Source organism: Callospermophilus lateralis, chromosome 4, assembly GCF_048772815.1.
Source record: "Callospermophilus lateralis isolate mCalLat2 chromosome 4, mCalLat2.hap1, whole genome shotgun sequence".
Classification (NCBI taxonomy): domain Eukaryota; kingdom Metazoa; phylum Chordata; class Mammalia; order Rodentia; family Sciuridae; genus Callospermophilus; species Callospermophilus lateralis.
Window position 1 is genome coordinate 161,228,944 of NC_135308.1, and position 12,392 is coordinate 161,241,335.

The 12,392-nt window shown below is 59.3% G+C and overlaps 1 protein-coding gene across 1 annotated transcript in view; it reads right to left on the minus strand.

Annotated features, from left to right (window-relative positions):
- Positions 1–6,613, minus strand: part of Nfam1 (NFAT activating protein with ITAM motif 1) — a 31,177-nt gene extending 24,564 nt beyond the window's left edge. Inside the window, exon 1 of the mRNA XM_076853356.2 lies at positions 6,398–6,613. Within this exon, the coding sequence (XP_076709471.2) occupies positions 6,398–6,515 (118 nt within the window). The 5' untranslated portion in view covers positions 6,516–6,613. The remainder of the gene's footprint in view (positions 1–6,397) is intronic.
- Between the last annotated feature and the right edge of the window lie 5,779 nt (positions 6,614–12,392).

Below are 12,392 nucleotides of genomic sequence, written 5' to 3' on the forward strand. Positions count from 1 at the left end.
GCAAAGGAGTGGAGATCAGGTTTGTCAGGGGCTGGGAGAAGGGCCAGGGGACACCACAGAGACCTTAGAGGTCACCAGGTGACAGGACACTTTCCAGGCCAAGGGAGCAGTAGAACAAAGGCTCAGGGTGGGACGTGGCTGGCTTCTCCAGGGAGGGGGGGTCAGCCGGCCACTGAAGAGCAGGCCTGGCATACGGAGCTGCCCAGGAGGAAAGGACAGCCGGGTCGACAAGGGGCGGCTGGTGGTAGTGAGGCTGCACACCCCGTTTCCAACCTGCCAACACCCCTACCCTACCCCTACCCTACCCCCGGGCTGACCACAGGATGCTTTCCACTGGCTTTGGGGTGCTTTGTAGATCTCCTGTCTCCTGGTCCCCTGGCTGCTTAGGACAAGGACCGAGAAGGGTATTGATGATTAAAGGATACGCATGTTTTAAATTTGATGTGCTGCCAAGTGGTCTTCAGAAATGTGCCTGTCAACCCTGTGACCAGCGCTGCAGCCCAGGGTCCTCCCGACTATGTGGTGGTTGGCCCCCTGGAGGGAGGTACCCCTGCCTCAGCTCAGGTCCCCCTTCCCGCAGCCCTTCAGTGGCAGCAGTGCCTGGCCCTGAGTCCCCAAGGCTCTGGCTCTGGGCCCCCTCTTTTGAGCCATCATACACTGTCCTTGGGCAGGAGAGCAAGTCCCAGCCAGGCCCCCAGGCCCCCTCTCCTGGCTCTTCCAGGCACCCTGCACAACCCCCAGCCCTAGAATGAAGCCCCCAGGCACCGTGACTCATCAACAGACCCTCAGAAGCCAGGAGTTCCCAAGTCCCAGCCAAGACTCCCCACAGCACAGCTGGCCAGGGGCCTTCCAGCCTTAGACCTGCAGCCCAGTCCGTGCCTGGCCCTGTGCTGGACTCAGCCTCAGAGATTAGACTCAGGCCCGACCCAGCCCTCAGGACCTCCTGTTCTGGCAACATCTAGGCACAGTCTGGTGTGTCCAGGGACAATGCATCACTGGCACCTGTAGGAGGTGTGGGAAGGCCATGGTCAGACTCTTGACCTGTGAGGATCCTGAGCCCCAGGCCCAGAGGAGTGGGTGGCAGGGGGACTTGCTGGAGTCCAAGGAGCCAGGTTGGCAGGGCACACACTCACCTGCCCTGGAGAGGTGAGCACCAAGTCCCACCACTCTCCCTGCCCTGGAACCCTGCACCCACAGCTGAGGCCTCGAGACCCCCCGAGGGTCACAGGTGCTGGTCCCTGAGGCCATGAGTGGTGCTGGATGTGTCTTCTTGTGCTGGCAAGAGGCCTGCGTGACAGGATGTGGGGACCTCAACAGTGTGGGCAAAGGAGGCTCAGAGTAGCCAGGTGACTTGGCCAAGGTCTCCTAGGACTCACATCCAGACGTCCGGGCTGTCCTCACCCGACCACCAGAAGCTTCAATCCAGCTTCTGTCCCCTGCCCCAGGCTCACCTGGAGACCCCCTCCCTTTCCTCTGGCTTCAGCCTCACCCAGTGTCCACTGGCCAGATTCCCACGCTCCAGGGCCTCACCTAGGTCCACCAGGAACAGGGGAACTGTCAGATCTTGTTTCTAGACCCACGTTTATCCAGACGCCGTGACTACTGTCCCGCACAAGACACGTGGGGCAGGGGCTGGGGTGGCTCAGTGCACTTGCCTAGTGTGAGCAAGGCCCTGGGTTCAGTCACCAGCACCCCCCAAAATTAAAAATTATATGTGTTTACAATACACAAGGAACCTTGTATTCTGTCCAACTCAGAAAGGAGTCTGAGATCCAGAGTGGATAGGGACCCCACCTCACCCGAATGATCACCTAGACCATCTTTTCCCCTAATGCACCTGGCCAGGGACCCTCTAGCCCTGGACCTGCAGCCCCTGGTCGGTGCATAGCTCTGTGCTAAACTCCACCTCAGAGGTTAGACTCAGGCCTGGCCCAGCCCTCAGCACCTCCTGTTCTGAAGCCATCGAGATACAGCCTGGGTGTGTCCAGGGACAGTGGTCACTGGCACCTGTAGGAGGTGTGGGGAGGCCTTGGGCAGACCTTTGACCTGTGAGGATCCTGATCCTAGAGGAGGGGGTGGCAGGGCCAGCTGCTGGACCCTGAGGAGCCTGGCTGGGGGGCACGCCCTGCCAATCCCCCAGGCATTGCACCTGGCCTCCTGGGGCTGTCTGACTGAGGAGCTTGATTCTTCCCGCTCTTGTTACTCTGTCCTGGGCATCAACTGGTGCCAGGCACCAGGCTGGAGTCCACAGAATCCCCGCCCCAAGGACACTTCCATCCACACAGGAGGAGCAGCTACACTGGAAACACACCCTGGAGTCACCCAACACGCACACGCGTGGAGACCACATACACGTGTTCATAGCCCTGGACAGGCAGCCCTGGGACGCCAGGGTTACTGGGGGAATGGCCGTATATTTACTGGGCAGGATACTCTGCGTCAGGAGTCCAAAGCTGTTTTCTGAACAGGGCCAGGTAGCAAACGTTGCAGGCTTTGAGGACCATGTCACTTGCACCACAACTACTCAACCGTCACCATAGCACAGCGGTAGCCCTGGGTGATCTAGGTACAAATGAGGGTGGCCATGTTTCAATAAAACTTTATTGGTGGACATGGCCATTTGAATTTTGTAGAATTTCACACCATCAAATATTCATCTTTTGATTTTTTCCAATTATTTAAAAATATTTAAAAAGCCACCCACAACTCAGGAGAGGCAACGGGCTGGATTTAGCCACAGGCCATGGTCTGCTATGTCTGCTCTGCGGCCGTGAAAACAAACGTCAGCTGTACCGTCAACTCGATGTACCTTAAAAAGCATAAACGTTGAACCAAGAGGCGCATCACCAGAGAATACACGCAGCGTTCCTAGAAGATATGCAAAGTTCAAACCAGCGCACGAGGCTGGGGGCCTGACTCAGTGGTGGAGGGCCTGCCTTGCACCCGTGAGACCCGGGTTCACCTCATCCCTCGCATCACAGGCGTTGAAAGGCCAACTCCTCCCTATGGCTTAGGGACATGCACTAGACAGAAAAGCTACAAAGAAATGTCCCAAGAGTCAGGAGGCTGGTGCCTCTGAGGGGAGGTACCACCCTCAAGAGGGTGTCTTTGGAGGAATGTTCTGGAACATTCTGGAATGACCTGGACTGTTCTTTTTCTGACCTCCTCGTAGTCACACAGGACTGTGAAGTGTTCATATTCAGCACAGGACTTTTCTGTATGTGTTTCATGTTCCACAATCACAACGCAGAAAGCAACGAGGACAGGCACTGCGGGGACAGCATCTGAACCCCACCTGACGGGCGTCTGTAATCTGCTTGGAAACGATGCAGCCCCCCACTGCTCTGCCAAGAGACTCTCCAGTCAGACGGAACCTCTCGCCGGTCCTCCCCCGGCTCTGCCTTCTGGCCTCCCTGCCTTTGTTCACGCTGGGCCTGTCACCGGTGCCCCTCCAGCCGGCGGCCTTCCCAGCGCTCCCTGGCCCCGCTCCAGCAGGGCCCAGCGGTCCTTGCCCGCCTCTGCTTCCCAAGCTCTTTATTGGGATTAGACAAAGATGAAAGCAGAGGCCAGCAGTGAGGGAGGCCGGCAGCAAGAAGGGAGGCAGGAAGCCCTGGCCTGTAAAAGGCAGAGCATCGTCCACCTTTCAGACAACAAAGGGGCTGCCACAGAGGCAAACCCCCTCAGGCGAATTCCACCCAGGGTCGTTCTCAGGGTCGATGCTCACAGTTTCCACCAGGCTGAGAGTGAGGCCTGTGGCTTGTTCTCCGCTGGCCCCTCCAGCACCTTGAACTGGTCCTCCTCAATGGATATTTGATAAATAAATATAGCCCAGAGTTCTGGAAAGGCCAAGAAGAAAAGGAACTGATATTTGTTGAAGACACCGAGGACCAGAAAGGTTAAGCAAATTGTTTGAGGTGACACAGCAGTCAAGAGACAAAGAGAAGGCTCTGAACTCAGGTTGTCTGGCCCCAAAGTCCTTGGGGGTATCTGAGGCCTGGCAGAAAAGGGTGAGAAGCTGGGCCTCTGGCTCAGATAGTTCCCCTCTTGGGGGAGCAGTTGCCCATGAAACCAGATGGCCTGTGGCTGCCAGAGCCTTTGAGAGACACAGAACTCGCAGAGGGCTGAAGAGGCCCAAGGGTCACAGACCCGAGTCCCAGCTCACCCAGGAGAAGGAGGAGGAGGAGGGCCATGCCAGGGTAGGCTGGAGACCACCAGGCAGGGGTCTGTGGGCTCACCAAGATGTCCTGAGTCTCCATTGGCTGTGCCAGGCTGGCAGGCAGCGGACAATACTGATGTCCCAAACAGCAGGCTTGGCCTTATTATTGTACCCACTCAACAGATGAGCCAATCAAGGCACAATGACATAAAGTAACCTGCTCAGAGTCCCAGGGCAAGAGGTACGGCTCAGACTGAACTCAGCTGAATGTCCCTGGCTCATGCTCTTAACCCCAGATCCTGCCCGGATCATGATCCCAGAGACTCGGGAGACTGAGGCAGGAGGACTGCGAGCTGGAGGCCAGCCTTAGCAACTGAACCCTGCATCCTGAACCTGGACCTCAGTGAGGACCCTGACCACGCCCCCTCCGGTCAGGCACAGTGCCCCCTCCGGCAGGATGCAGTGAGGGGTGGACAGTGAGGGGTGCAGGCCCGTCTGCGTGGGCACTGGGGAGGGTTGGAGGAGGGGCAGGGTTCCTGCTGTCAGCCTCAAGCAGAAGCCTGGGACAGGGGTGTGGGGGAAGGGCATGGGGCGGCAGATAGATGAAGTGGGGTGCCGTGAGCTGCCCCAGTGGGTTCCGGGGACCTTCCCCTCTTGTGAAAGAGCAGGCAGAGTTTCTCCGTGGTGCAGCGTTTGTTGCAATCCTGGGCAAAAGGTCTGCTTTGGTTCCCACTGTTACAAAAGAGCTTCTCTGCAGAGGCAGCTGCGGCCCCAGCGCCTGGCGAAGCCTCGGGACTCAGTGACAGCGTGTGCCAGGTGTCTTTCAGGGCAGGGGACCACGCAAAAAGAACATGATGGGGACTGGGGGAAATGAAGAGGACCAAGTGGGAGTTGGAAAGCCTGGTCACCAACAAGCAGCGGTCCCCACGCTGGTCCTCTTGGCACCCATCTGGTGTGTGGGGCAACGTGGGACGCACAGGTCGCAGGCTGGGCCCAGCCTACTGTAGAGACACACAGGTCAGCCCTGGCCTCCTCAGGGTAAATTAATTTTTTGGGTGGAGAATGTTCTTTGCAATATGTTGGGGGGAGCCCCAGAGCCCATGGCCAGTGGTCCTGGCTGGGGCTGAAGTGGCTGGGGTCAGAGCCCGACCTCTACTTGCATCTAGGCCCTGGGCAAGGTCACCGGCCTCCCTGGACCTCCATTTCCCTGTCTTTGAAATGGTGCTGGGGAGGACACTAAGTACCCTCCAGGGTGTGGTGAGGGTGGACGGGTGCCGCCGGTTGAGGGCCTGAGAGAGGCGAATTCTGACCCTCAGCTGACCGTGGTATAAACACTCGCTCCCGGAAGCCTCAGAAAAATTGAAGTGAATACAGCGGGAAAAGCACCTGACCTTCAGAGAGGGGTGACCACCGTGGGCAATTGGCCAGCTGTGCCCAGGCCAAAGAAGGACCCGAGGAAATCTGGCAGAAGTTCCTCAGTGCTGCCAGGAAGCCACAGGGAGGCTGAGGGACCCAGGGAGGCGGTCCTGGAGAGGACACCAGGGGAAGGCCCCCGCCGCCCCCACCCCCGCCGCCTGGGTGAAGGGCCCCCAGGGAACCCACCCTAACGCCTGGTTTGGATCCAGGCCACCCAACTTCTGGGGGAGCCTGGGACCAGGAAGGGGCAGCAGCAGTGGCCCCCGGAGAAGCAAACGCCTGTTGTAAAACACTTGGCTTTGGGTTGTATTACAAGAAGTGGGAGGGGCCACTCTCTCCGGTCACAGTGACAATTTTGTACCCCAGGGTGCCGTGCTCTGGGCGGCTGGCAGCTGGCCTCCCCTTCTCTCCCTGGCTAATCAATGTCAGCCACAGACCAGGCAGGCTCGGGCTGCTTGCCAGGTCCAACCCAACAGCCACACGACAGTCCTGAGGCTGTAGGCTGTCCCTCCCCAGGACCCGGGCCCCACCCTGCACCCATCGCCCACCCTCCTGTTTAAGACCAGCAGGCCCTGCTATGCTGGGAGGGGGCTGTTAACACAGAACAAGGGGGACAGTGCTGTTCCCCGCCCTCCAAAAGCCACCTTGGCAAGGCATTAGCTAGACATCTTCCAGGTCCCTGAAGGGTCCCCTGTGAAGTCTGCAATGTGCAAACAGCAACCGGCAAATCCCCAGAGACGGGTCCCAGGGAGTCAGCGCGCCGGCCAGATGGACCGCTGTGATGCTGTCACCAACAGGGGGGCGACGAGAGGAGACAGACGGTACCTGCCAGCTGCAAGGTCCAGGGCACCAGGAGCCACCCCAGGATCCGGGAAGCCATGGGGCAGCCAGGAGGGTGCAGGGGGCCCGCCGCGGCCTGCCACCACAGAAGCCGGCTTTGCATCCCGGGCTCCCTGGGTCGATGTCCCTCCTTCCTCTTTAGTTCCCAGGAGGGCACAGCCCACAGCGGCAGCCACAGTTCCCTTTCGTGTTTCACAAGCTCCTCCCTGGTCACCCTTTTGCTTCCTCAAGGCCGCCCTTGGCTACCTCTGGCCATCACCCGGATTTCCTCTCTCACAGTGGGGGTGGCGACAGATGGGAACTCTGGGGCTCGGCTCGTCCAGGCCACACAGGCAGGAGCAGAGCTGGGGTGGGACTCAGGCCTCCCCAGGAGGCTTCCGCCCTCCTCAGCCCCTCAGCGGGGCCCTGGCCAGGGGACAGCGGGGGCCATAGAGAGGAGGTAACCGGGTTTCCGTGGGTGACCTCAGGTCAGGGTAGCACCTCATTTCTGAAACACTTTTCAAACAACCACAAGCATGTCCACAAGAACTTCCCCTTTGAATCCGGAATCCTTGATAATGTGCTACTGAGGAGTGGGCTTTTTGGTGGGGGTGTGAGTGGTTGGGGAGATAGGGGGCTGGTGGAGGAGCGGCAGGCTGCGAGAGTTAGGGGACAGCCCCACGTTCTCAGCTGTGGACAAGGCCCAGCATCTGCTGGGGCTGAAAGGCAGGCTGCTGTCCTTAGCCCAGGGAGGGCCTCTGGGGCCTCTGGCAGAGGCCCGGGGGATGCCTCCCTGTGGCTTCACTCCATCCCCCCAACCGTGAGACTCCCCGCTACTTCCCCCACCGCAGCCCATTGTAGTCTCTGGCCTGGCCACAGAGAAAGGTTGCTGCCTGGGTCCCCTCCCCCAGCAGACTGGGAGGCCTGCCCCCTTGGCACCCTGGAGCCACTGCTGGGCTGGATGGGGTGGGCATCTAGAGTGGCAGAGGGAAGCGACCCAGGGTGGGGTGCGTGGGTATGGGATGAAGTTGGCCTCCGAGTGCACTGTGCCACCCGCCAATGCTCACCTCCATCAGCGCCCACCAACCCCCGGAGAAGAGGCTGCTCTCAACTGCACAAAGGAGACTGTACACACGAGGAGCTGAAGCAAGTTGCCCAAGACCACGGCAGATGGAGGGGCCGGAATCCAAGGCCAGGCTGCGAGGTGCCACGGCCTCCTCCACCCCCCCCCCCCCCCCCGCTGTCCCTGAACACAGCTGGGTCTCCTGGCTGCAGCCCCCAGGATGTCACAGCAGGGCCCTGCCAGGGCTTTGCCCCCATGCGTTCCCCGTGGCCACTTTGCACGTGATCCATGACAGCCCAAAGGTGCTTCCCGCCAACACCAGGAGCACGGGAGGATGGCAGGCAGGAGCAGGGGACCCCCAGGAGAGGAAGACGGATGAAGGCGAGACGTTCCAGCGCACGAGGGCGGGCCGGGACCCGGCGGTATTGACTGTTGATCCATCACTGTGATACATGATCGCGTGTGTCACAGCGAGACACAGATAATCTGCTTCCTGCTGCTCCCCAGCTCCTGGGGGGAGCAGGTTGTCTAAGTACCTCGATGCCATGGTGATAGACGTCATGTTAATGCCGCGGCGCGCAGAGGGAGCGTTTTAAAGGTACCGGTCTGTGCCTCTGCAAGTCTCGTTACAACTTGGCACCGGGAGATGGCTGAGTGCCAGGCTGCATGAACACGGAACCCTGCTCCTCTAACCCTGGCAGTGCCCCCGCACCTGCCCAGGTGCCAGCTTGCTGCTCCTGCCTGTCGCTGGAGTGCTCTACCTCCCAGGCGGACACGCGGCAGCCTGGTCAGCCGAGCTCCTGGGGACCTTGACCTCCTGGGCACCGGGGTCCCACCTCCTTCACCTCCCATGTGTCTTCATACTGGTGACGGCTTTGCACGGATGACTGAGCATAAGATGTGGGGAAGCATCTCCCTCCCCGGCTTGCAGTGAAGGGGCTGCCTGTCCAGCGCGGGCACACGGGAGGCTCCCGCCTGACTGTGATGGGCTGGCTGGCCTCCAGGTGGGGCAGGAGGAGGCCCACACCACAGCAGGCAGGCCATGGGCGACAGAGCACAAATATACCTGCAGAGGGAAGGCTCAAGTCCTGAGTTTCTGAGCCACTCGGCAGCCACATGGCCTCTTGGAGAGTGGCAGGGGCTGGCCTAGGAAAGAAGCCCCAACTAGCCCAGGCTGTGGGCCAGGGACTCAGGTCTCCCTGGTTGGCCACAGGAACCAGGATGACGGAAATAAAACCTTGGCACAACAGAAACTCAACTTCCCACCGTCTTTTACCCAAGGGCTGCCAAGCAGGGACAAGCTGGGCCAGCTTCGTCTCCTCTCCTCCCCTGTGACCTCGCAGAGCTGTGAATTCGCAGATCAGAGGCCCAGAAACTGAGGAGGAGCAGAGAGAGAAACAGGCTGTGTGGATCCCCGCTGTCACAGAGTAGGCGAGGTCACAGACAGCACCTCTCCACTGCTGGCTTGGGTCCAGTTGTCTGTCCTTCACACTGGGCACGGCACTGGCCTCCCAGCAGGATGCACAAAGGGAAGGCCCTGGCGTGGAGGAGCCCCTGTCTAGAGGGGACAGAGATGATCCCAGCCCAATTTAGTAATGGAGGGCACCGGGGGACAGCATCTAAATGCCACATACTGCTCAAGCACTTTTGTTTTGTTTTGTTTTTTGGTACCAGGGATTGAACCCAGATGTGCTAAACCATGGAGCCACATCCCAGCACCCCCACCTTTATTTTATTTATTTTTTTGTGGTGCTGAGGATCAAACCTGGTGCCTTACACAAGCTAGGAGAGCGCTCTTCCACTGAGCCACAACCCCAGCCCCCCCCCCAGCTCTTTTATTATATTTTATTTTATTTTTAATTTTTAATATTTTTTAGCTGTCAATGGACCTTGATTTTATTGATTTTTATGTGGTGCTGAGAATCGAACCCAGTGCCTCACACATGCCAGGCAAGTGCTCTACCACGGAGCCACATCCCCAGCTCTCTATTTTATTTAGAGACAGGGTCTCACTGAGTTGCTTAGGGCCCTGCTAAGTTGCTGAGGCTGGCTTTGAACTCATGATCCTCCTGCCTCAGCCTCCCAAACGCCTGGGATTGCAGACGTGCTCCACCGAGCCCGCTTGTTCGAGCACTTTCCGTCTCTTAATCAACTTAGCCCTCGCTGCAGCCCCGAGGTGGGCACTCCAGCCTCTTCTGTTTTACACGTGAGGAAGACGAGGCACAGGCGTAAACTAACTGTTAACCACCACTTTGGTCCGGCTCAGTGGGAGAGGGATACACAGGACACCGAGGGACACCAGGGGAAAGAGGGAATGACCCAGGGCAAGGGAGAGAGGGGCCCAGGCGGGCTTCATGGAGGAGGTGGCAGCCCTGAAGGAGAAGGAAGTTGAGTGGGACTGGGGGGAGCACGGGTGTCCTCCTGAAGTCCCCAGCGGCCTCCTCTGCTCTCAAACTAAGACTTTTCCCACAGGACCACCACTGCTGGCCTCTCCCTGTCCGGCTTAGTTCCAGGGACGTCCATTTGTGGGGGCGCCTTCTGTGTGCCAGTGGCGGGGTACAGAACAGCCATCTCTGGAGGGAAACCGAGGCCACCCAGACACGACTTCCAAATGCCTGAGAGAGGGCCGCAGAGGCCCCACCCGGGCTGGGCTCCCGGGGCTTCCTCTTCAGTGCACAGGAAGCAGAAGTGGGGGCTGGGCCCTCCCCCCCAGCTTGGCTTCGGAAGTCTCCTCTTCCCCTCCCAGACACAGCCCCAGAGCCATCAGAAGACCCGGCCTGGTGGCTGAGACAGAGGGATCCTGTCCTCAGGTCCTGGGCCTCTCTGCGGAGGGCCTCAAGGTAACACCCTGGTTCCTTCCCTCCCAAGTGCCCTAGAGTGGAGAAGGCAGCCGCCCCTGTCCTCCGGGAGCGCTCCCTCTCGTCCCACCCAGCTGCCCTGCAGGTAGGTGGTCCTGACCCTCCTGAGCCGAACACTAGGCCACAGACCAGGCGGAGAGCCAGCTGTGACTCCAGGAAAGGACACCAGCCTAAGCTGAGCCCACTGACAGTGGGTAACCTCCTTTCTTGGGAGGGGGTGAGCTCTCTGTCACTAGAGGCCAGCAAACCTCGCTGGAGGCCGTTGCCCTGAACACGGATGGGAGATTCCTGCCCTGGCCGATCCCCGAGTCCTCCTCCGGTCAGGCCGCCCTGCACTTCTGGCTGTTTCTTAGGCGTCGTTCATGTCAGAGGAGTTCTAGGAGCTGTCCCGTCCTCACAGAAACCTTGTGTGGAAGGTGTTGTCATCGCCCTTAACTGACAGAAAAGGAGACGGAAGTTCAGAGAACACAGGCCACTTGCCCAAGGAGGACACAGCAGGACAGGGACTCCGGCTCCTGCGACTGTGCTGCCCACTGTGTGCCCCGGCAGCTCACGATTCTCAGTCAGGGCTGCCATCACAGCCCTCCTTCACAGACTTAGTGATGGACCGGAGTACAGCAAAGGAGGACACTGGAGGCCAGAGATCAGAGGCCCGTCCCGGAGCAGAGTCCAGGGTTTCCCCACAGACACCAGCGGGCGGTTAGACAAGCCTTTGGCCTCTAGGGCTGCTGTTGCCCCGCCCCCAATCCGGCCACACTAATGTCCATCCTGACCATCTGGACACAAACTACTGAGGTGGCCCCTTGTTAACACTCATTCCATGGGCACCATACACTTGGCGGGATTCGAGCCCTTGACACAGGTGTGTCCTGGTAAAAATGACGCCAGTGGAGAGGCTAATTGCTGGAGGACCCCAAGGTGCCCATGCCAGAGCCACCTGTCCTGCCCTTGTGCCCCCACCTCCTCCTGGCCAGCTGGGCAGCCCTAGGGTTGTCTTGTGCCGATGTCGCCACCTGGTGGTTGACATGGGAATGCCCTCACCAGAAATTTCCTGCACTTGTTCCTTCCTCCCCCTCTAGGGGTTCTGGGTTGCCAAGGTCCCCACCCTGCAGGTCAGGCCCAGGGCTTGAATGGCATCAGGACCGTGCAGCTGGGGACGGGCAGGCAGGCCCGGAATGTGCATGGGAGGGGGGCTGCGGGGCACAGGGTGGCGGCAGGTGGCCCCTCCAATGCCCTGACACACTTCCCTGGCACTGCCAGCCTCTAGCTCCCTCATGCACCCTGCTCTGTGGGGAGCGCCGCGTGATCTCTTCCAGCAGACCCGCATCGGAGCCGCTTACCAGCCGCCAAGCAATCCAGGCCCGTCCTTTGTGGGCACAACTGGGGACTTTCTGGGCAGGATTCCCCAGGGCGGGCTCAGCCAATTAAGGAAATCATTAGCCTCCTCTGAGGCTGGCTTATGTTTGTCAGCCAGGGTTCTCTGGTTCCTTGGGACGGAGAGTGTGCTTGGCGGGGGACAGTGACTAACTGCAGATTCCTGACTCCACCTCAGAGATTCCACTCCACTAGGCTTGGGGGTGCTGTCAGGAGCCTGCATCTTAAGATCCTGGTCCTCACACTTAAGAACCTGTCCCAAGCCCTCCTGAATCTTGAACAGGTGTGGTCCTCCCCGCCCCCTTCTCCTCCCTGGGAAGATCAGCAGGTAGAGCTAGAATTCAGAGGGTGCCCACTGAGGTTTGCAACCCGGCCTTGTCTCCCAGCCTCCAGGGGGTCATCTGCCTACCAATGAAACACGGGGCAAAATGTCACCTTGTAAGAGTTGAAGTCACAGAGGTGAAAGCAGCTGATGAGAACAAGGTATTTGCCAGACACGATGGCCCAACCTGCCATCCCAGGCACTCGAGAGGCTGAGGCAGGAGGATCACAAGTGGAAGGCCAGTCTTGGCAGGTTAGCAAGACCCTGTCTCAAAATAAAAGATTTTAAAAGGACTGGAGTTGTAGCTCAGTTGTAGAGCACACGCCCATCATGCTCAGGGCCCCGGGTGCAATCTCTAGTTCTGAAGGGGAAAAAGAACAAGGT